Source organism: Opisthorchis viverrini (assembly GCF_000715545.1).
Source record: "Opisthorchis viverrini unplaced genomic scaffold opera_v5_8, whole genome shotgun sequence".
Classification (NCBI taxonomy): domain Eukaryota; kingdom Metazoa; phylum Platyhelminthes; class Trematoda; order Opisthorchiida; family Opisthorchiidae; genus Opisthorchis; species Opisthorchis viverrini.
In genome coordinates this window covers 966,564-991,501 of record NW_008751664.1, presented here as the reverse complement: position 1 = coordinate 991,501, position 24,938 = coordinate 966,564, and the positions used below count along the sequence as shown (strand labels likewise).

The following is a 24,938-nucleotide window of genomic DNA, read 5'->3' as shown; positions in this document are numbered from 1 at the left end:
TTCAATCAATGTATCCCATCCCCCCTCTTCATGTCTGTAACTAATCGATGTTTCTTTGCTCAACAACAGATACCGGTACGCTTCAAGTGCGGAGGGCTGTTTGAATGCTCTCGTCACGGCGGTGTCGTTTCACAAACAGCTGCGCCTGTTAGTAACAGGATTTGATTCTGGACATTTAATGCTACATACAATACCAGATTTCAACCTCATCAGTGAAGTCAAGTGGGTTTTATTCCAACTGTTTTTCGTCACCTGGCCTACTTTGTTTTATGTTTCTGGTTTTTCTGGTCTGGCATTGTCCCAGCCCTTGTGCCTGCTTCCATCTCCACTATAAAGACCCCATACAAAACCACCTCTTCAGAGAGACCGTTTTTCGATTCCTCAACTTCTTTTCTTGAACTAGACGACTGAAGCTCCATAGATACCGTCCTTATACAAAGCCAAACAGTCATCCATACGTTGAAATGAAGTTTTTGTATGTTTCTGTCGGTAATCTGGCTGTCCTCCTAATGTGTTTTCAAATCCAAGGCCCTTATCCATTGACCAGGGTATGCTTGTAACATCAGTTTGCATAAATCAAATAATAGGTAATACCGCGATCCCACTGTTTCCTTTGGGAGATTGTGATTGGGAAACAGCCTTGGCCACTCAATTGGCACACGGTCATCCCTCTTCATCCTTTGAATCCAGTCGTGGTCATACTACAGTTCATATTCCCGCCCGGGACAAGCACATGCAAACTTGTCTGTTACATTCTCATCACGTTTTGGACATTGCAAGCCCATTGCCTGTGACTCCTGTTGCCGGTTTGAATATACTGGGTGTTACATGATTTCTGGTGCTATATGTTAGGAAGCGACAAAGCGACGTAAGCAAGGCTGTTGGTGTTGGGTAGCTTTGGCAGTTGATCAGACTTGTAAATCAGCAAACAGAGGAAGGACAGGGGTAACAGTTCTCTAAACTGTGCCGCTCGCTATTAAAAGTAGTGTATTATTATCACTGTTGTTACATTGCTCATGACAGGACTGCGGTTACGCGACCACTGACAGTGACAATGAAGTCTCGTTCTGACTGAGAAACAGGGCGCAAGTCTTTGGGACGGATAAAAAGACGAATCATCCACAGCATAATACGAGTTTTGAACACCAGTTCAGTGGTTATAGCGCAAACTTCCTGACCTAAGGTCCGTGGTTCGAATTCGACCTCCATCTCTCGACTTCCCCTGTCTGGGTTTGGGCAACCTGGCAGTATCCCAGCCCTCCTGCTTCCTTCTGGTGGCATGGCAGTTAGGCACCGAAAGGGTGCTACAGTTGAACACCAGTGAGATGCGGGATGTCATCACAATCCAGTCGAATTAGGCAGATAATTGGCTACGAATACCACCCCGTTAATAGATGTTTGGCTGTTCACACTATTGGTGTTTGCTGCTACATTTGTCCCGACAGCGATGAGATATACGGGACATGATTAAGCAACAACGTTTAGCACAACACGGACAATAGTGGGATGAAAAGAACACTATTCGTTTAATCCCGGCAAAGTAAGTGAATATAGCACCACACGAGACCATGCAAACTAAATCAAGGTAGTTGCACAGCTAACCAGAACAATTGTTCTGCGCGAAGAAAGCCTACAAAGATGTCCCTTATATGGGAAGGGGGTTGATTGTAAAATACAACCAAGCCTTAAGATTGTGGCTAGCCAACTATAGGGCATTCTATCCGGATAAATCATTTGACTGTTTGTGAATGGCAACCGTCTAGATGGAATCGTACGTCAACCAGGTTTATCCAGCCCCCCTGGTCATCCTTCTAAGCCCATCCGACGAAACACCATACTGGCTGAGGTGTTCATGTAGCCGAACTTGTACGGCGAAATTCAGGCAACCTGCAGTAGGTGGTGTTAAGTGACTACCCTACCAACGTTTACTCGGGAATGAAGATAGGAACAAGTTTCTAAGACTCCACCGAAGCACTGCTTTTACTTACCGGTTTGTTGCATCAGGAGTATCAGTGGTATCGTATTTGGTTCCGTCTACAGAAGGTCTACCTGAACTGGAAAGTATCTGAAATTTTGTAATAATGATAACTCCTCGGCTTAGTTCGTTTCTGAACTTTCCAAACTAGCGTTCCCGTCAAAACGATCAACAAACGTGCACAACGTGTGTTAACGCCCAAAACCAGGTCAAAAACACGTGTACATTGCGCCGCTATAAAGTGTATACAGCGACAGTATTCTGGAAGTTCTGACGCCCCCTAAATGCGACATTGGCAACCGGTATTTGGTGGATACTGAACCATGGTTGGTTGCTAGGTCCAAACTTTCGGCCAATCAGAGCTCGCCTTGATGCCGGACCGGCACTCGGCCCGATCTTTTGGTCAATCACATGCAGAATAGGCTTCTTGGACGTCGCAGCGCCTAAGTGCGAGTAGTAAAGCGCTATCGGTACAGAATTCCGCCTTACAAGTTTACGGGCTTCTGTCACGTGCAGCATACGCATACTTTTGTCTTAGCCTTGTTCCATGAAACAAGACCGGCGTGCACTCCAGACAGACTCGCTGAGGAGATCGAATTGGTAAACACGTACTGCAGTCAAACAATTATCCATACCGTTTCATTGGAAAACGTCTCAAACCTTCAGTCCCTTCTTTAATTTTCAGCGAACCGAATGCCAGTTCATCGATTACCAGGCACTCATTCGATACAGCTCGGAATTGAACTTTGCTCTTCATTCACTGTTATAGTACGAAGCAATTGGCCACCTAGACTGAAATCCCTTGAACTAATATAAGCCTGTACTCTGGGCTCAGATACTGCTATGACTGTACTGACCGTTAACGTTACATTTTAGTCCCGTATCGACAATTCCAGTAACTCCATATTTTGTTTTAATCTATCCCGTTTTACACATGTTCTAGCAGAGGACACTGCACGAAATGGATTCATCCCGCATTTAACTGATCCAGGGACCCGCAGCCGGATTTGGTTTAATCGTCATAGTGTCTTTTTATTAAATCCAACTTTGCCAAAGCCGTTTTAGACGTTTTTGATCGGTTAACCAGCCAGACAGAACTGGGAGGTGATTTCGACAGAGAGTGGTGGAGCATATTTGGGCTGTTGAATTTTCATCTTGTTTCTGGTAAATCATTGGTTTTTCTTTATTCCGAAGCTCCTCATACTGCATGGTTGGTACCACTGTTCAATGTTTAATGGAAGCAACGGTCTACTGAGCTGGTTATGGCAAATATGTGACAGTTGCCGTATTCATAGGAACCATAAGTGTGCTCCAAGATACAGGTCACTGTACTCTGGGGTTGCATGTCTGATGTTGCGCATCGTAGGTCTTAATAAGGACACAAGCCTTACTGCTGCACTGTTCATTCTTGTTCTCGCTTCACCAAATTGTAGACTGTTTGAGCACGCGATCACCACGCTCACCATAAACCGTTCTGGGGAGTGGATTGGTGCGGCGACCGAAGATAACGGACAACTGACTGTCTGGGAGTGGCGGTCACAAACGTGTCACCTGAAGGCACAGTCACATGCAAGGCAGATGACAAGTTTGGCCTACTCTCCTGATGGTCTGCATTTGGTGACAGGTGGCCAAGATGCCAAGGTGAAAGTTTGGAGAATTTCTGGAGGACGGGCCGTAGTAACGTTTTCTGAACATACTGCCGCAGTAACGGGGGTAGCATTTCCGGCATCGAAAGCGAAAGTCGTGATATCTGCCAGCCTTGACGGCACTGTCCGTGCCCACGATCTCGTACGGTATGTTTTTTTTATGCAACTTTGTTCTTTACATGTCTACTTCCCCATTCTGCTCTCCACTTCTGAATTAGACGATTCGTTTTTGCAAAGGTCCTGCCTTTGTTTCACAATGCCAACTTCACATGGTTTTTCTACAGCTATCGGAACTTCCGTACACTGTCCGTCCCTACTCGACAAGTACAATTCGCCTGTCTGGCCGTTGATGCTCCTGGTAGCCTTGTTGCAGCTGGTGGTCTGGACTCGTTTGAAACGTTTGTGTGGTCGGTGAAGACGGGTGTTTTGCTGACTACTCTCACAGGTCATACTGCTCCAGTAAGCTCTCTTGCATTCAATCCAGATGTGGCTGGCTATAGTATAGAGCTAGCTTCCGTTAGTTGGGACGGCACTTTACGTTTGTGGGACCTTACAGGAAATTCCGCAGATGAACACAACCCATCATCTGTCGGTAACACCAAGGAGGTTGTGCACTTTTCACACGATGGTGAGTCTCATTTCTGTTCCCAGTTGCTTTTTTGGGCTGGAATCGTTTAGAGGATTAGTTGGTGGGACGTTGCTCAAACCTTTGATAAAATGTTTTGAGAGTTCAGTTGCTTGTTCGACTGCAACCATGTTCACAGAAAGTGAAATTGCGAATCGGATCCTGCATCTTCGGAGTTGGGTCCACGTGCATGTGACTGTAGACAATACTTAACCTTCCTCTGTTTATTCACTGGCTAGTTTGCATGTTTGATCCGATATGTTGGCTTGTGAACAACATAAGAGACTTACCTTTTTCACATGACTTTGCTCCGGCGTTGCGTTCAACCGTGACTGTCTTCATGCTACTTGCAACTTTACTCAGTAGCTAGTTTGTAAGCTTTTCATGACTACGTCACCATAGACAGTGGATGGCTCCAGTTAACGAAGCCCTAATCTTCGACACTAATTTCCACTGGCCCACTGAACAACGGAATGAAATGTGTCTATTTTTATCCGTTAAAACATCGTGGTCCGCCATTCAAAATAGTGTTAATTCCAATATGCCTTGACCCAGTCGGCAGTGCTTTGATAAAGTTTCACTGTTATATTGCGTTAGTTTTCTTTCGCTGTTCGAATGCAATATTTTTGAAGTGACCCTTCGTCGAACATTTGGGGTAGTAGTTATCAACCTGTCGTAAGCGGCCGATTATCTTCAGCGGACGAACCAGATCTACCCCGTGTGGATGTTTTCTGACTCCAGGGAACTGCCTCCAGTTGGAATTCATATTGCCGCTCGTTCGAGGTTTCTAATAAGGGAGCAAAGCGCGACATGTTTCAAACACAAGGTGAAGCGTAGCGAACCAGTTTTACATGAGCTAGGTCTTGCTGCCTTAGACTTGGGGGTCACTAGCTTAAAGTAAATAAGAATGTTCGGAGCGCAGGTTTTACTTCTGTGTCGTGCATGCGTTTTGGAGCCTCTCGTCAGTTACAGTTTTTCAGATATGTAGTTTCGATCCCTGTTTATTTTCGCAAAGCCCTGATCAAAACAGATTTCTTCCTTAATTTTAAAACTAACGCTACATGCGTTTAACAGAGCAGTAGGCATAAATTTATTCCACATCTTAGTAATTCCTTTAGCGGGCTGCGTCAGACGTTCTGGTTAGCTGATATTGGGTCACTGGTGGCTATGAGCTTGATTTGTTGTTGAACTCCGGCTTCGCTCATTCCCAGTAATAATTTACGAGATAGCTATGTCTACTCTTTCAAGCAGGACATGTGATCGTGCGGGTGTAGGTCAGCCAACCTCAATCATCTTGGTGACTAGCTTTCATTAAGACAAGAACAGTGGTTTCCGCTTGAGCACAATCCACCATAGACAACGAATAATTAGAGTGTTATGACATGTAATTTCGGTTGGTGCGATTTTTACCTTGGAGGAAGCCGTTGAAGTTTTACCGTAGAATACCTGGGTTGCACTTTACTCTGGTTTAAGCGGATTCGCCGTTGATCTGACACCGTCATATAATCTTATTTGACTAACTTTTTGGACGTTCATTTTTCGTCGAAAGTGTTAAACAACACGCTGTACACCTAAGTTTAGTTAGACTTGCAGTTTCGCGGCAAACCATGGCCAAGCCTAGGGGCTGCTCTTTCTCTGTAATCACCTGGTTTATATAAGGATTTTGAGGGCAGGCGGTTGTCCTTTCTGAAGGGCGTACGGTTAGATGGCTGATTCAGTGTTCTGTCGCCGCAACCCCCCTACTGTAGTGTCTAACTTGAACATATATACTTACCTCTTTCATAGTGGACTGGTGAAACGAGCTGGAGACCGCTCCATGCGCGGTTTTCACCGAATCTTTGGACCAGTACGTCACTCACAGGATCTTGTGCGGGTCTGGTTTACACACACTCATCCAAGAAGTGGTACTCACATCCTCTTTTTGAAATGCTTTTGTAATTAATTCCTAGTCCTCATTGGGCCATGGAAATCCTAACTGCTCGGTAACAGGTACTGACCTATCATTTCTAGGACTAAAGCGCGTGCGTGACTATCCAACTTTTGTGGATCCTCTTTATATGATTATTAGTAGTTATTGTTATTGCTGTTATTATTATTATTTAGCTAGTGTGTCAGGGAAGGCGATTACATTTCCCGCGTCGTAGGTGTTCCTCAGTAAGTCAGTAGCGCTGCGCAACCCACCTGTTCTCTTCTATACAGTCTCATGAAATTTTTCCATCTCCGAATATATCAATTAAGTTATATCAAAAGACAAGTAACTACCACATCTACCACATCTGTAAAAGTAGAGCGAAACCCTACTTGTATCGGAAATGCTGTGACACTTCAGCTTACCCGAAATTTTCACACTATATCTGTTGAACTGGTTCACTTTACTCGACAGCTTTGAAGCGTCCCGTAGTTTATCCCGTATCTGTTCTACCACCATTCCATTTGACCAACTTAATCTTTCAAATCAGCACTCTGCGTGGCTTATCGGAGTGACGGTAAAGAGATCGCCATCAGCCTCCTGAACGGCGACGTCGTGTTCTACGATCCGAATGAAGGAACAGAGAAGGGTGCGATAAATGGAAAGCACGACCTCGGTGTAGCGCAAACTACGGAGGCCGATCTGGTCACTCCGAAACGTTCGGCTCAAGCAAGGTTAGTTCGGGGTTTTTTGTGTCCCAATTTACACATCCGTGTTTTTCAGCCAACTAGCCTGACGAAGCAGGACTTTCTCTCTCAAAATTGTCCATTATTTTTGTGCACAACAGGACAGAGCAAATGTATGACCCAGTCCTTGATGTTTACTGATATTTTCTGAGGTTTCGAATGGATTTTGCGAGGTTTTAGTGAGTGTGTTCACAATGTCTTGAGCTGATTTCTTTTGCTAACTGACATGATTCATAAACCATCAGATTTCCATTCAGTTTCAAGCACCAATCAACAGTCATTGAGGATACTGCGCAGGCTTGTTTCTTGTTTCGCTCGCAGTGTTCTACACTTCTGGTGACTGGTATCTTTTGGATACTGGTTTTACGTACCGCATTGTATGAGTTTACCGACACGTTCACGTGTTTCTTTCACCCCTAATTCACGAGACTGTATATATGGTACTCATATAGGCATTTTATACACCCAATCTTGTGTGGATCACCAACTTGACAGTTGTTTATATTATAGTGGGATTGAATGCACTTCTATCTGTTCATTGATTTTCCCTCCAGCCTATCACATGAAATCCCACATTAAGGCTAATACAATGAACCATGTTACTTGCCATAACTGCGGTTGCTTTCTGGATTCTTCTGCGACTAAACATTAAGGTCAAATCAATAACTACCACCCACCTCTCATCGTTACCTGCATTCTTAACGGAATGTTTCTGTTATTTTGAACGTTACCATGCCATGGACGTCCCTGACAGGCCAGTAAACACAGACAAGGGAAGTTCGTCATTCCACTTAACCGGATTTTGTGAAGATACACCTCTAGGCCGGTTTCTTTATGTTCGGGGCTTTTCAGATGGTCCTGGCTCTGAAGCGTTTGGCTAATCAATACCCCGTGGCTAAAACAGGTAGTCTGATTGAGTGGCGTTTGTCTGAGGCCTTTGGTCGATGGTCTAGTGGGACAACTTGTGTCCTTAGTTGGTAATTGTAATAGTGTGGTTTTCCTAGTATGAGAATATAATCTAATGACGACCCCCGTGAACCTCAGCTGGAGCACAATTTGTTGTGGACTCGACTATCACAAACCGATTGCACTTTTCCGCGAGACAGGACTTCACAGTGCAATCCACTGGTCACACTGGCCATGCTGGTATTTCGAAAAACAGTTACCTTCCAGTTTGTGATTCGTGAAGTAGTAGCGCTTGATAAAGTCAGCCGAAATGCCTGCTTGTAATTTGTGTTTCCTTTCTGTCCTGGTCTTTTGACCTAGGGAAGCCAAAAAGTTGGAACACAGGACTTGTCGACGTATGTTATTCGATAGTTGGAACACTAAAGACCACTTTATCAACAGCTTCTAGGATGTTCTTTGCTTATACGGTATTTATCCCGTTTCCTCTCACTTTAGACGTACCGGCGAGAGTATTCTGTTTGGTCAGATGGCTTTCTGTGGGATGGGCAAGTGCGTTTAGGCTGCACCGATGGGCTTATTCGTAACAGTTACACATTCAGACTGTATTGTGTGGCGTGAATTACACTCAAGGTGAATCACTTCATTTAAGGCGGGAAGCTGTTGGTCACCTTTCGATTTTCTAGTCTCTTTCCGTTTTTCTTCTCAAACGCCAAGGTACGCTCACCCAACCGCTAATTATAGGCTTCTAGAATGTAGGACTGTGATAGATAAACTAGTTACACCTCTACGTGATACTTAGGATTGAACCATTTTCATTGGACGTTCTCATCGGTATCCACCGAGGAGACACGTGGCGTAGTTTAGTCAAGCCTTTAGAAACTCATAGAGTACATCTTCAAGCCAGGAAACACTGCAGAGATAAAACAAGAATGTCACAAACCAGAGGTTCATCGGGTGTTAAGGGTAAACCGATCGCATGCATCAAAATGCTGACAAAAATGAATTCAACCGAGAGAATCCCGGTAAGCCTAAATTTTAGTTAAACACTTGAAGTGCCGCACAATCAGAAAGCTATCTGATTCCTCGGGGCCAGGAAAACATAGGGGAACGGTGTAACCAATGAAACAGGACACTAGCATGGACGGGGTTAGAGATGGTGTTTCACGCAATGGCAAAGTGAAAAAAAAGAATATTTCATATTGATGATACAGAAACGTTGCTGATAAGGATCAATGTACTTCTCTGTGTGAGTCTTGCACAAGTGATGTATTGCTTTTTTTCCATAGTAAATTTTCGAGACGGGTTAGCAATCCTATAGTCACCGGGCTTCCGATCCAGGGACTTGGTGCATTAGTTATTTACCAACACTGACAACAAATGTGCAGGACAAGTGTCTGAACCAAATTTGACCCTGTTAGAAGAGTAAGACAGGCATCTTGAGAAACCCTAAGGATGAATCTGTCGTCGATGTTCACTTATGATGTTGATGGCCGAACTTTACAACTTTCCGGCGAACTACGTGATGTGCCAGTTGAACTTCCTTACTGTCACTGCGATTCGTTTCTTGCTCAGAGTATATTCTCCCAATCCATACTCATACTTTTGCGCATTCCATTACACCGCAATGAATGTAACACTGGGTGTCATTGTCAATAATTGGCTGACCTTTCCCCGTCTTTCCTGTCAACTGAACAGAAAATTTCAGACAATTGCCTACTCCGCTGATGGGGAACACTTGTTGGCAGGCGGTGACTCAAAATATGTTTGTCTTTATTCCATTCCGGATCGAGTTCTCCTCAAGCGATTCGAAGTGACGTGTAATCTTTCGTTGGATGGAGTGCAGGAAGTTCATGACCGTCGGCGATTCCTCGCCCAGTATTCTACTGAAGCCATGCACGCTAAACTATCTCAAAACGTAAGCCTGCCAATCCCGACCAGCCGAGCAGGTGTGGATCGAAGCAGTCGTCAGTGGCGCCCAGAAATTCATGTTTCATCTGTACAGTTCGCTCCAACTGGTACGTTTCCGTCTAAATGCACGTTAGGATTGTTTTCTGGACAATTCTGCTTCCAGTCTGAGTTCATTCATTTTTCACAGAATACATATGTGGCTGTCACTACTCTCCTCTTGGGATCACTGCTAGTTACTCTCCTGAGGAGCGGAAAGATCTCAATCATGGGGCCACAACTCCTTGAAGCGGCTCCCTAATTCACGAACAGCCAAAATATAATGGAACATATGTTGTCGAGTGGGCTGGCTAATGAAGTTTCTATTTTGACCAGGGTGGAATCAATCTAAAGGCACTGCATTTTAACTTTTATTTTGTTTGGCTGATCCCAGCTAGGAAGACGATAGAACCCCTCTTGAACAATCGAAAAACTCAGTAGCTAATAGTTTCTTTGTTGTTTATCCTATTTTTGCGTCCGTTCGTATTCCTTGCAGTCCAGCTAATCTGGGATAGACACTAGAATTTGAAGTTAACTGTGGCTTCTTTGTATTCTTGAAGTAGATTATTTCTTTGTCGAATTCAAGCCTGGGTATCCGATTTCAGCTATTTTGCACCGAAAATATGGTAAATCAGCAAAGAACACAACAATTCATGAATCTTTGGCAAGAAATGACGATTGTATCGATTGTTTGGCACTTCAGATTCGTGAATTTAGGATGCTACTTGAAATTTCAGCGGATACGGACGTAACTATCTTTCAAACGCCACCAAATATCTTGTATCAAGATCTACCCACTCGGTTCGTCGTAACGACTAAAGTTTCCAAGAAACACACGTCTGACAGACTTGCATCGGTCTCAACAGATTCCTCTCTAGACGATTGATAGTGGTTTGGTGCTGCCGCAAGCAATTACCGAAGCAAGGCATCGAACTTCACTGAGGGCCTTAAGTGGCACCGATTCCGCAAGGGCAGAATACTGGACTCCGGTTGGTAAAAAGTTTTGTTGACCAGTTTGTCTAGCTCACTCAGTCATTTGGATAATCTTCCATCTACGCGACTAAAAGTACCGGTTTTCTTCGAGTTCAAATGTGCTCTGCCAAATGCTCTATTGTCCAACGCGATATGCCTCAGTTTTTTTGGGAACAAAAGCGTTGATGGTCATTAGCTAGAGCATATGGCCGATGGTTTTGCAATATTTCTGAATGTGAAGGAGATATTTCCGTTACACTTTGGTATGTACTCCGGTATGTGCAATCAGCTTCTATATCTTGACCTACCTCGTCCCCTCTATGGGTAGGTGCTCGTTTTTCTGCCGATTTCGGTGATAATTCATTACAAGAACCTCAAAGGCTGGGTTCGCGTTCGATACTTTTTGCTACTTCTGATGATAAAGTGATATGCTTATTGATCTCAGGGGGCTCGCGTGTGCTGTTTTAAGCTGAGATGACGTGGATTCTGCAAACAAAAGCCATGTGACTGTTTCAGGTTTTTCATAAATGGTCCCTGAGTGACTTTATAGAAAGATCTAGTTGTACCGTTGGTAACTACGTTGATAACCACATTTGTCACTACGAAACCCTGAGGCTGCTTCGTGTTCGATGTATACTGAGTTGGCTTCCACCGAAAATGGCACTGATTTCCAATGCTCAAAGGCGCAGAGTTCGCTAACCCGTGAGTTGGCAGAAGCATTTGAAAAGTCTTTTCGGAGAGGGTGTGAATAACTTTTGGGGTTGAGGTCTTTCTGACCTACTTCGTGCGTAACCAGCAGGATGGTTACTTACTCCCACCGACTTCGCTCTTCACAACCGGTCTTTGGAACCCGTTTTTAGTTGCCCGTTAACAAGCTCGAGATAGCTCAACCTGTGTCCGCGAGCTTCTTGTCCTCAGTGCAATGTTGAATTACTGATTTCTACCTAGAGTTATTCAACGTATCAATACCTCAGCTTCGCAGCCGAAATTTTCCGCTATAAGCTAGTGATATCCCGGTTTTCGGAACTCTGATCGTTCATGGTGAGGATGTACAATTGTGTCATGTCATCTGCGCGGGCTGCAACTAGTTATAAGCTTGCCGGATACATTAGGCCTAGCGTAGTCTTTTTGACTTAGTCTGGATTCATCGGTGCTGTGAATTGTTTGATACCATACTCCTAGCATGGTACATTGTCTAACGGTTTCCGCTTGTTCCCCACCTATCTGCTTTGTGTGCGGTCACGATCAAGCAATACGTGCCCCGTTCAACTCGTCTGGAAGCTTTGATTCCTTGTTAGTGATTCTACCTTACTTGTTATACCATGAACGATACATATGTTAAACCTTATTAGTCTTTTGAAACATGATACCAACTGTACTATACATATGATCTTTGTCGGACGCGGTCCTAGATGTTTTGTGAATTTCTTGTTCATCCGGTTTATTTTCTAAACATTCAATATCGTGACTCAGTGAACACATACTTACCAAACTCGCTCCACTGTTGAAATACGAACCGTTTTGATATTCACCTTGAATGGTACTACAAAACGACATGTGATTTTGTATGGTTATCCGTTGAAGCCGTTCGAAGCGTGGCGTTCGATCGTGGCGTTTTTTGTGGTCAACTCCGAGATCGAACAGCCTTCAGAATTGTACTCACATTTTATTGTATTCAAATCGTTCAGAATGCATGCAGGAATTTAACTCCCGATTCGTATTCCCGGTCCTAGTCAACAGAATTGCTATGTCCTATACTATCCATAAGTTTTTCTCAAGACCAGTGGATTCTAAAAGCTCACTACCTCTCTGCAATGGCCACTTTCTATCAGTTCTGCTAGTCATCGCTCTAAGTGGGTTTTGCAGAAAATACCGGGACTTTTGGCATTGTGCATTGCATAGGTAGACGAATTTGCTGGCGTATGATGGGGACAGTTGATCAGCTTGAAGTGACTTCCTTTTTCACCGATGTGCGGAAAATTTGCTAAAAATATCCGATTACACGGCGTGAAAAGCGGTATCAACCGTTACTTTGGCAGCTGTGCACCCATGATATCACCAGGTTATCTGATCCCATAAGTTTGCATACAGTCTTTCGGTACATTTGAATTGATGCTCAAAATGTGAGTTTCCGGTGTAGTCGAGGCAACCATTCCATCTAAGGTACACGAGTGCTCAATTTCACTTTCTTCACAAGTCATGTCTGTGTCCTTTCTCCACGGATCTGAGTTTTTCAGGCAGTCCTCACAATCTACTTTGAAAAATGATATCAATGAATGCGTTTTGACTTGGCACAGGTGCATTTGAAGTCATATGATCTCTATCTGAACTCTTATCGCTCGCTTTGGAAGTTGGAAGGGTATGGTGGGAGTAAATTTCTATCTACACTGTTTAGCTGATAGATTCATGGGAAAGGTCGACCGTTCTTAAAAACCCGCTCATCTGTCTAAACAAATAGAATGTTCAGCGATAATTTTGTGATTTCAACTAGTGCTTGTTGGTAGACTGGTGTCATCCTTCTTACATAATAGGTAGTTAATTTTTTAAAATCCCGTGACCACAGTAAATCTGTTATGCTTCTAGGTGATGCGTTCGCTGCTACAACGACGGAGGGAGTCCTTGTCTATTCGTTAGCATCTGTGTGCACTGGTTTCGGTTTCGGTGATCACTCCGTTCTTGATCGGGCCGCTTATGGAGGATGGCTGTTCGACGCCGTGGGTCTAGATGAAACCGCTACTCCGGAGAATGCACGCCTCGCACTAGCTGAGGGCAAACAGGCCCAAGCTTTGGATATCGCGATCCGTTTGCGTTTGCATGAACTGGTACAGGAAGTGATGGAGTCCATTCCATCCAATCAGAGTGAGCTATCTTTTCTGTTCCCCTTGTCTTTCTCCACGCATTGTCAAAAAAACCGAGTGGAATGCAGGTAGATTATTATAAAAAAGATGACGATCTTACTACTTATAATGTGCTAATGATGACGCGATACAAAATTTCATACCAACCCGCTTTTTCACTCCCTAATTTCTTAGAGGAGTTATAGATGTGAGTGATAACACATACGGGGGCAAGTAGTCATTGAACTCGCTGTTCACAGTAACTTGTTGAATGAACACCAGAAGATTGAACTCGGTATCTCGTTTCTCAAATAATCGTTCAAACATAGTCGCAATAGGCACTCGTTTAGGATCGATCTCTTTCGCCCAGACCAAACTGTGTTAGTTATTTGGGCAAACTTGTGTCGCACACATCTTACCTCTGGCTGCAACAGCCAGTCACCAGACCAAATTATTAGATCGGTTGCTTTTTCGATCTTGACGAGCATCACACAATAATCTTACCTTCCAATCTAAGAGGTTTCTCCGCTGACTTTGGTGGTACAGGCTTGGTGGTGAGCAGATACGGCTGGCTGTATAGTGTTTTTGGTTTGGAAAAAAGGTTTTAATTTGTGATCTTCAGACGCTTCCACGACTTATCTTATTTTATTTTATTTTTTGTAGACGTTTCGGACGTACTCTCTTTGAGAACTCCTGGCCTTGTTAAGTGAAACTATATTATTGTATTACTTGTCTTCCATCCTTGGCATCGCAGATGTCAGACTAGTAGCTCATGAAAAGATGAGTTCAAAAGAAATGATATCTGCTGTAGTCTAGGATAGCGCGACCTTTTAGTTTTCACTAACCAACAGGAAATTCTACTACAAATGTGCCAGTCAAGGATGCTATTTGTTTCACTCGAATTTCTTCCACTTACGTGACATGCTAGTGAAGCCAGCTTTTTCTACTCACAATATGTTTATTCTTCTTCGTTAGTTGATTTCCTTGCCCGCCAGCTACCAACACGCCAGGTAGTGGACTTTGTTATTCCCTTCTTGGCGCGTCAGCTGAGCGGTCACTCTCGTCATGTGGAGTTCTACACACACTGGACCGATTCTATACTACGTTCTCGTGGACTTGATCTGCGACGCGGAGCGGCTAGCTGGGCCCTTGCTAGTCCAGGGAATCGTTCACTGGATTCTAGCGTGAACAAGAGTGCCTCTGATAAAATTGGGTTTCTGAGCGAACGTGGAGAATGGGCTTCGTGTCAGGCAAGTTTGGTGCGTCTACAGGGAAGTCTGGAACAGATCAAAACCAACGTTATTCACAGGTACTCACATATGCATTTTAGTGAACATTCGAAACGCTTTTGGATATCCTGTCTAATTTTGAGGTGTTGAAGTTTTTGAATGGTGTTGTCGAACTGTTTTTCGAAGACGAATCGTTTGTGGTGCAAACCAAGTGGTACTGTATTCACCCTCCAAAGGAGTTATTGCTTCACTTTGTGTTTCGCTGAAAACATCTTATCATTCACTTGTCATCACCAGCGGTAATCTTTTCGGACGCACCATTGTGACTGAACGGTTTACCACTGTGGCCAAAGGTGTATATGATCCCATCCCGCTACACCCGTCAACCTAGTCAGTAACCTTTGTTGGCCAGCACCTATTCACACTTGTTGTAGGGCCACAATAGGGATGGTGCGACAAGGCTCGGACGGAATTCAAGAAGACCATGGATAATTCCTGGTTTTTACCTGCGACGCATCTACCGTTGAGGAGCCATGTATTGAACATCTCTGGAGGGAACCGACTCAGTTGATATTGCGTACACCGAGGAGGTGATAGTGTGACGAGGGATACAATAGAAATATGTTTTCAGGAAACGGATGGGTGACACATCGCTGGAGTTATATTGAGTGCTGTCTGATGGGGAAGGTGGTATCAGGTCTGGCTATATCTCCTATAAGCGTTTGTCTGTGACTACCAGCACTCGTGCATTGAGTCCATTGAACTAGGAAACACTTCGGTGTGCTGTTAACGATGGTCTCCTAATCAGCGACGCTCTGGTTACATTGGAACACATGAAGAAACTTGTAAAACTTGATTAACACGTTTCTTGGGTTTACATTGCCGCTGGTGACTCCATAGCCGTTCTTACGATGTCAAGTTGTCAACTACACATATGCGGAATGCGCTTAACCGCAACCATCCTTGCACACTCGATCGCTAGACGCTCACGACAACATAGTATGCCACCGATTCTTATCGATTTACGGCGTGCTGTGCGTTCATGGAGTTTAGCGAAGAAAAGAATAGTTTCTGATTGCTTTTCTAAGCTTGGATTTGCTCAGGCTTGCTCATCCCTAATGTGTCCGTATTCTCTCAGTATCGCCATTGCTTTGTATTCGATTACCCTCTGTTCACATTTTTCTGTTTTCGAATCCCCTACTCCAATCCAATTACTCCCATTTGTTCATCTCTGGCCAATCAGTTCTCCGCAAGTGTTTCAGTGTATCACTCTCGTTGAGTCCAAGCCTATTTGTTTGTTTAATGGGAACGTGGTATTGACAGCTATGTCTCTAGTTGACACTCAGTAAGTATCCACGCATGATCATCCATCAGTTGTTGGAAACCCGTCCTGTATCGTTTATCGTCAAGTTGCTGTGCGCTTCTCACGAATTGAACAGTTTACTCAGAAAGGCAACAAACAGCTTTTGGTTGGTCATTATGAAAGGGAATTTGCACGATTGTAGGAATGTCGCAAAGTCGGAACTATGTATCCTACCCTTATTCCCATTGACACGTTTGATTGGGAAGTGCAGCCTTGTGATCCTACAACTGAAGAATCCTTGTCCACGAATTGGGTTGAGCGCAAATGAGTGCCTTAAGGACATATTTTATCCGGTTGTTCAATTTACTTCCTCACATACTCAGCTGGAATTTTCGCGTGGGTCTAGGACAGCGTGATTTTTCATTAACTTTACCCAAAAGAGGTATCAGATTGGACGTAATACACTACTCATAAGGTTGCTGAAAACTCTTTGACAACCCACGACCGGTTTCGCCCTTCTTGAGGCTTCTCAGCTAGGCGCAACCATCGAGTTTCCGTCGACCTTATATTCTACTTGAACCCAAATTGCGAGATACACTCATTTACAATTTGGTTTTGATGGGAGACGTTTATGATGTTTTTAAGCAACTGAATGTGCTATACCAGGCCACCCCATGTTTCAGTTGGTACGATATCTGAGACACCGCGATACATTGCATAGAAGTAATTCACTACTCATAAAGTTGATGAAAATTGTTCGGTAACCGACGATCAGTTTCGTCCTTCTCAAAACGCCCCGTTTATTCATGGTTTTGGCGGTGTGCATCTTTTTTTGCGTGCTGGGCCACACGTGGTATTGTTTACTATTTTCGGTAGCATCTAAAAGAAACAATTTCACGAATGGCCTATGGTAGGGTGATTTCATCTACCTGGAATAGCTCATCTTACACACGCTATTCACCCAATTCTGGCGTGTAACCCAATGTTCATTTGACTTCTGCACTTGTGTATCCCGTTCTTCTCTGCCTATTGATTTAACAATTCCGATGTCCCAAACGTCTCACCAAGCGCCATCCAAGTGTATCGCGCCAGTGGTATACACCGCCATCAGAACACGTCATGCGTTTTAGTTGGTATTTTCAAAAGTGCATCCATTAAGGCTAGTACCACTAAACGAATGTAGCCGGATCGTCCAGCTACAACCAGCACACTTTCGGTGCCTAACTGCCATGTCACCAGAAGGAAGCACGAGGGCTGGGATACTGCCAGGTTGCCCAAGTCTAGTCAGAGGAAGTCGAGAGGCAGAGTTCGGGTGCGAACCACGAACCTTCCGGTCAGTAAATTTGCGCTCTAACCACTGAGCTATCTCGTCCCCCATATCATGCAGTTTCTCTACTGGACTTCGTCCAACTGGGGTAACTGTTTTTGCCAATGGGACAGGGCATTACAGTCGTGGTTGTTTCCACCAGTGTTAAGTACTATGTTTGGATTCCATCGTATGTAGTGAGGGGAAAGTAATAGAAACTGCTTGCTTATTACTTGCTGTTGAACGGAAGATAAAGGATCACTCCGCAAAGCTTGTTCAGGGCGGATTTATTCATACCTTTTCTTTCCAAACCGATATAACAACAGTCTCTCTTCCTGACGGTGCTCATTTTTCAACCACCTATTTTTTTTAGTTTTCAACCGCCTATTGTGACTTTCCTCTTCTAAATTTAGGTTTGAGGCCGTTAGTAACTTGTGGCGGTATCTTCAAAGTGTGGCTATGCTGAAGGCTACTCGGATGAGAACAGCCGTCCTCAGCTCCGAACAAGCTGCTACTGAGCATATGGATCATCTAGATGAACCAAATCTTCTGGCTGCCGCTTCGACGCATCTTCCTAAGAAAAAAACCTTGAAAACGAAAACCAAACAACCACACAAAGCGAAAGCACACCGAACTTGATATCACTGGAGCCGTTTATTTCACTGTATAGAATTTATTCACGACACTTTTTGTCTTGCGTGCTTACATTCTGGTGCGTAGCAGGCTTGCTCAGAATTAATTGCATCCAAATTTCTGCACAGCTTACTTTCATGTGCACTCAACGATGCACATGTTGCAACGGCATTGGGCAACTTGCCAATCATTCTACAGCATTAATGTGTCTATAAGTGTGATGGACATGTTCTGCTGTTTTCATCGGGTTGCCAAGTCAACCAACTCGGGTTCAAGAGAGTCAGAGATTAGACAGGCTCTGTTTTCATAGGGCCTTCGTCTATTTTCCGAGGAAATGCATATTCGCATGTTTGTCTCAGCGTGACGTTTGTGTTCACTGGATTCCACAGTCTGATACTCGGTTACGAGCGGCGCCATACTCCGACTCCTGTGAGTGTCCTAGGTTATTCGTAGTCTTCCCCGTTCGCACAGTAGGTTTAGTGTTCCTGGAACTCCGTAAAGGTTTTTCTGATGCACACCAGTTTCATGTCTGGTAGAATGTGTTTGTAATTTTGGTAGGTTTTTGTTTCCGATTTTTCCAACCCAAAGCAAGCCATTACAATTATATCTACCTATCAGTTATAATCACTTATGCACCACACCCATAGCTGATAATTCGAGAATAGCTAAGCTACTTGGGTAGCTTATCTCTTCGGCCACAATCAACGCTGTTCGGCTGCCATTGGGACATGAGTTTGTTGCTCACAGTAAGAACATATAAGTCGCTATGTCATCAATCCCGGTGCGGAACGTGTAACACTCATATAGCATATAACGAAACGTTGAGGAAGAAACAGTGGTGGAGAGTGTTCCTTTCCGGGAGACCCTTGAATTCGCCTTGCTTAGAGGGTCTTTTTCAACGAATTCAATGAATTCTCAAGACACATTTTCCGTTTATATTGTCGATTCTTTAATGAACGGCTACTGAAAACCTCAGAAGTATTGTACGACTGTTTCTTCCGTATGGGGAATCACCATTGCGCATTCCATCGAATCGCGACCTTCCGGCTAGCAGCTGAACACTACCAATAACTCAAAGTAGCTCAGGGGAAGAGTGAAATTCGCCCGAAGAGTGAAACATTCATCTGAGAAGTTTTCACTCAACACGTGATCATGGTTGAAGTATTAGTGGTGCTGTGTCCCGTCCAAATACAAAGTAATCACATTGCTGCTTGTAGCTGAACGATTGAGTGCTTAGACCACATGAACGGAGGTCGTGGGTTTGAGACTCCTTGGGATCTAGTGAGATGTGCACTGTTGCTTATTCCCAGTAAGGACGAAACGGCCATGAAATGCTTCTCGGGTTTCTGGGATAGATTAACTTCATTTGCAGGACAAAATCGTTAAAAATTCTCAATGTTCGGTTACATGAGACAACAGATTATTGTCGGTCTCGATATCCATCAGAGTTTCTTATTTGAATTACTAAATGTACCGTTCTGGTATGTAAGTGAAGTATCCACTTTAACTTTTAAGATAACGCTTATACGTAAACAAACGTCGCCGCTCTGAGTGGTCCGTTAGGCCAACTCCAGCTGATACCTTCAGGCGACAGAAGTCTGATGTGACCAGTGGTACCGTGATATACGAACTTCGTGGTGATATCTTGATTTTTAATTCTGAAGAGTACTTCAGTATTTTCTCAGACACTGGTGTTATGTATCCTACGCTTTACTGGTCCTTTATCGGGTAGCTTTCGGCCTGTTTGTCGGGCTTTGCTCTTGAGGTTGAAAGTATTAGCATGTTTTCGCTTACCCACCCTGCTCTATGGAGCAATTAAGGTGACTCGGCTTGTGACACCATGCGGCAGCTGATGTGGCGTGGTATTAATTTTATTTGTAACTATCATGGTTGTACGTGGGGTGGAATACTGCCAGGGAGCCCACACCTAGACGGGAGGACGACTAGGGTCGCCAACCAGAGCACTGACTCAAAAGCCTGACAGGAAGGCATCGGTTTATTGCGGGAAATGCAAATGCATTACCTACAGAACATGTCGCCCTATGTTCCAACTCCCAACTTGGAGGGTCAGGGGACTGTGTTGTTAAGATCTCTAACCATTGACCAACCTGGTATGAGAGGCTCTTTGAGTGTCGCGCGGACACCACCCAGTACAGCTCAGCGGGTCACGGGGGCACACCGTCAAACCACGGTAGGATCCAGTGTATATATACAAGGGATTTCACTCTGATATATGCAGATTTTCTCGTACCAGGTTTGTTAGTAGACAGAAGTGTGATGAACACAGTTTCCCGTTCCTCCGTTTGGGGAGTGTGAGCAGATCCAGTGACCTGTTCTTTGAAACCTTGTACCATTGTGGTAGTCTGTCCGCTCAATCACCCGCTACCTCCGGTCAGACTTTTGGCTGTGGTTGGGGATCCAATCGTTCCGTTGGCTCGTGGTGTCAGCCGGTACCATTGGCATGTCATTCTAGATCGATGTAATACGGAGGGTTATTCTCCCTTTTGCCTGGCAGCTCAGTAACAAGTCCCAACCTCAGCACGCAATTACAGTGCACTGATGATGTCGACTCGACTGGTGGTGAAACGTTTGCAACCAAATTGCCCAGTTCAGCCGGGTCGGATTAATAATAATAATACTTTATTTGCTTGGTTGTTGTTACAATTGATTCAAATGTTGCCGCCTATTTATGCTCAAGCTTACTGAATCTGGTTATATTTCCTATATTTTGTTGGACCCACTTCGCAACATTGCACCTAGTATCTATCGACCCGGGACTGGGTAATTCTCGAAGAGCCGTTGTATGGTAATGGGAATAAATGAGTACCTTTCCGGGGCCTAGCTGCCATGCAAACCCAAGAAGACGCGAGAACTGAGGCCTTTCAGGTTGCCCGAGCATAGAAAAGACAACTCGAGATGCAAAGGTGGGGCCGAACTACAGACATTACACTCAGTAATTCGCGCCCTGACCACTAAACTATCCCGTTGTTTGTCACGGGCTTAATCTTTGCTCCGTTATTTTATTCGTGAAATCTCTCGTTCAAGTTCTGCGCATCCTAAATATGCTCGCTATTAATATGTTTCCTGATATGCCTACCAGTGAATCAGTATAAACGTGGGACTATGGATGATACGGACGAAACCGATGGGATCACCGCCCTTCTGCAACACATCGAATAATAAGTGTTTAGTTTATTTTCTTCAAAAATGCTTTGTGAACCGTCAGTTGTTGATAGTGAATACATTGTCGAACGCCGAAAACCTGAGTCACACATTGTCCCAGGTGGGTATGAAGGTGATCGGCCATAGACCCTCTTACTGGAAGTTTTCGGCTCGATATTTGTCGCGCCCTCCACTAGGATCTCCGAATAGTTGGGTTAACACTGTCTATTCAGTGGCTGTTCCAGGTCAACAGATGGCCGAACCAAGAACCACACTCAAGTTCGTCGACACTTATGTTAATTTTTCAAAAATACTCATGTTTATAGTTGATTCACCGGTTATCTGTTTATTAAGATAGAAATAGAATGCGGCAGTCTAGTCACAGGTAGACTTGTGCAAGTTGGTTATTTCCCTTTTCTTTTTACACGTCGATATCGAAATGTCGTAAACTCCGTGCACTGTTTCACGAATTCCGCCTGAGAGTGTGATTGGCCTTGTGCATCGGCAAGCAAAAACAACATTTTATGCTTCCCCGCTTGGGAGCATATGAAATGTATTCACTGTATCTCAGCCGTTCGTGCTCGCTTACCTAGTCGACTATGTGTCGGGAAATGTTTCCGTTTTTTGCCGTCCCAGACGCTGTTACGCGTGCTATTTTAGCTTATGTGAGCACATCGGGTTGTTCAGGCGTGTTTCTTCGCCAGAATAGGCGTATCCACGCTAATATAATACTGGTTCTATCGCCTGAAAGAGAATCGGTACGAATGGATTCATGTTATTTGGCGCCGGTCTGCTCATCAGCGCAAATATATTGCTTCCTCTGACGTCGACCAGCTCAGAGAATTGTGGTGTCCCAACACAACTGCAAAAGATGGTTTACTCATTGGAGGGTACTTAGTTTTAGCACCTAGTGGAGAACATGGAATTAGTCAAAGGTTCATCTTCTATGAAGATCAACTTCACATGCAACTCATCCTGCACGGAGCTACAGTGGGTATTGTTGTGGTGAGTGAAGGTTAGCAATTATTGAACGCTGTGTTTTCCGTGCTCAGTGTAAGCGCTCACAACCGTACTGTCTTGATCGGTGGATCATTTTGTTTCAACACCGGACTTCTGGACTGGAAGTAGAAGAGGACCGGTAAATGTCATTGCTTAGCCGCGTTGCTCGACTGCTTGTGATTTCTTGAACAAACTCCACAACCCACACTTCTCTTGAAAGATTACGAATGCTATCATCTCAGTGCACATCGTCGTTGGTCATACGAGTTCACTTGAGGATATTCTGAAGAAAAATATCGAAACCGATATGTTCTTCAGGGCGCACATTCCATAGAATATCATAAATTTTGTAGACCTGAATTTTATTGGTTCTCAATACGCCAAATCGGCGACAGCTTTTGGTCCCATTTTCGTTGTTTCAGTAGGAGAGAGTGCATTTGATTTGGTCAGCCGAAAGAAGCAATAATATGACGGAATACAAGAGTTGAAGTGTAGCTGATGATGATTCGTAAAACAAATCGTTCTGTGACTGTCTATACGTATACCTGTCTGTTTACAGCTCTCATATAGTGATTTTTTCCACGTCTTAAGCAGGATGGCAGATGTAGTGGATCAACGTTCCCTTCTGTAATAAGCTTCTTCATTTCACTCACTTCTAACGTTCTCAGGCGGCATAATCTGCTTAGAATGGCTGGATTAACGTGCAAACGAGAGTACTGCGGATTCGCGGTTGTCATAATGCCATTTGGCAAATCACCCAACAGCTAAATCAGTAAAATCTATCCACTATGAACTGTCTGCATCCACAGTGATCGTTTTTGGTTACCTTCTTCAAATACCTGTTGGATGCATAAAGAATGCTATCCAACTGTTACGATAGCCACATAAATGTCACAGTTATACATGCATATCCAGTTTTACTGTTTCTCATCCATGCAACGGACGCACTTCCGGATTTCATCTACACAGTCCGACCAGGAGGTTTGCCGCTGAGACCAATTTCGCACCATGTCCTACGGGGCTTTCAGCCAACTGTATGATGCGTCACGTCAAATCCAGCCACAGCCAATCAGATCGCATAACACAAATCTGTGCCAGGTCATCTTTAAACGTAATACTCTAGTCATAAGGTCACTGAAAAATCTTTGAAAGCCTACGACCAGTTTCGCCCTTTTGGGTCTCATCAGGTAGGTGCAGTCCCCGAGTTTCCGTCAACCTTTGTTCTACTTTCACTTCGTCCTGTCATTGTGTCTTCTGGAATGGATAAAGAAACTTTATTTGGTAGACACTAATTGGGACTACAAAGCGCCGACTACAATGACTAAATACCTAAAATTTATTACCTGATTCAGTCATTCCGATTTGACCACAGCCGCCAGTTTCATAGTCATTGTAGTGCCTCATGCAGAGGCTGCATCCGTAAAGACGACAGCTTCAAATGCGAATGAATTCATTCAACGAAACTGTTAGAATTCCACCGACCGATCGACTGATCATGTTTTCATCGTTTCAGGCTTGGGCATATTCTGGCGGGTAATGCTATGCGTAGCAGACGGTCTAACCACCATAATTTGTGAAGTGTTTATTGGAGCAATCCGATTCTTCCAGAAACTAATTGGTGCACTCCGTGTTGGAAATCCGATGCTTCCACCGAATATTGGCGATGCAACTTAGGGTCAACTGCTGAATGTCCAGGAGTGATCACAAGAATGATTGAGATGACTGAGTGCTAACCCCTGCACATATGTATGATAACTGTCATCGAAATAACTGTCGTTTTATTGGCAGACACAACGATGGCAGATCCCTTAACAATTATTGGGGAGTTTATTTCGGGTAAATCCCTATGAAGCGACTCGTGTCACGTTTTATATCATCCGACATTTGATAATGGGCAACGCAACCCAATCGCAAATAATGCTTTCGTGGGCATATACCAAGGGTTAAGAAAGAAATACTAAATCAGCTTCATAGGAGTGATGACAGATTTTATATTAAACTTTGAGGAGAGTTCAGTCGCGCACTCCTATGGCAGCGAAGCATCGTGTTGAACACTGATGTCATGCTGTCGATGATGATGACCGTTCTATGGGTTTCCAGAAATTATGTATGACATTTTGTTGGAATGCCGGTAGCTTGGGTGTATTCATTGGTAGTTGAGCAGATAGCTGTTAGTTTGTTTGCCGAGCTTGACAGCTGACTTACTTGACTTGGATGGGTCCAACCTAATAGCGCACTGATGATGTCTCCTTGAAGGTAAGTTGACTGCCAAGCCCGACGAACAGATTAAGAGCCACCTGGCCAATTAACAAAGAAATCATGAAACCCTACTTCACCGAAAGTAGCCGAAAGTGTTGCATTTAAAAATCTGAACTGACTGCGTCGCTAGAGAGACAGAAGTGTCTAATCGTTTTCGCATTTCCATGCAGCTACTCTTGGTAAAACCAATTTCAGTCTCAGCCTAGAGGAAGCAGGGTCTAGATATTAGAGATCAAGCGGGAAATCAATGTCCGGTCGTTTCGTAGCTGCTTATCTAATGGTAAGGGAAACTCAAGCACCATTAGACAGACAAGACGATGAGAACTAAAGTTATTCGTAAGAGCGAATCGTACGCTTGACTGTGCTGGAATCATCGACTTCCTGCTTGCCGGACGGGCGCTCTAACGACTAGGCTGTTATGGACGCTTTCCGTGAGATTTCGCAATTTCACTGATGGGAATATTCAGAATAGCCCATCATGTCAATA

The 24,938-nt window shown here is 44.1% G+C and overlaps 3 protein-coding genes across 3 annotated transcripts in view; 1 reads left to right on the top strand and 2 right to left on the bottom strand.

Annotated features, from left to right (window-relative positions):
- The window catches only part of T265_00781 (hypothetical protein), a gene marked incomplete at both ends in the record, with an annotated part of 7,122 nt that extends 2,534 nt beyond the window's left edge, over positions 1-4,588 (bottom strand). Inside the window, 2 exons of the mRNA XM_009164653.1 lie at positions 1,989-2,049; positions 4,537-4,588. Coding sequence (XP_009162917.1) covers positions 1,989-2,049; positions 4,537-4,588 — 113 coding nt within the window. The remainder of the gene's footprint in view (positions 1-1,988; positions 2,050-4,536) is intronic.
- The window catches only part of T265_00780 (hypothetical protein), a gene marked incomplete at both ends in the record, with an annotated part of 25,071 nt that extends 6,939 nt beyond the window's left edge, over positions 1-18,132 (top strand). The window contains 8 exons of the mRNA XM_009164652.1: positions 70-222; positions 3,409-3,768; positions 3,906-4,249; positions 6,706-6,889; positions 9,503-9,822; positions 13,307-13,582; positions 14,536-14,869; positions 17,812-18,132. Coding sequence (XP_009162916.1) covers positions 70-222; positions 3,409-3,768; positions 3,906-4,249; positions 6,706-6,889; positions 9,503-9,822; positions 13,307-13,582; positions 14,536-14,869; positions 17,812-18,037 — 2,197 coding nt within the window. The remainder of the gene's footprint in view (positions 1-69; positions 223-3,408; positions 3,769-3,905; positions 4,250-6,705; positions 6,890-9,502; positions 9,823-13,306; positions 13,583-14,535; positions 14,870-17,811) is intronic.
- Positions 17,910-24,938, bottom strand: part of T265_00779 (hypothetical protein) — a gene marked incomplete at both ends in the record, with an annotated part of 135,400 nt that continues 128,371 nt past the window's right edge. The window contains one exon of the mRNA XM_009164651.1: positions 17,910-17,972. Coding sequence (XP_009162915.1) covers positions 17,910-17,972 — 63 coding nt within the window. The remainder of the gene's footprint in view (positions 17,973-24,938) is intronic.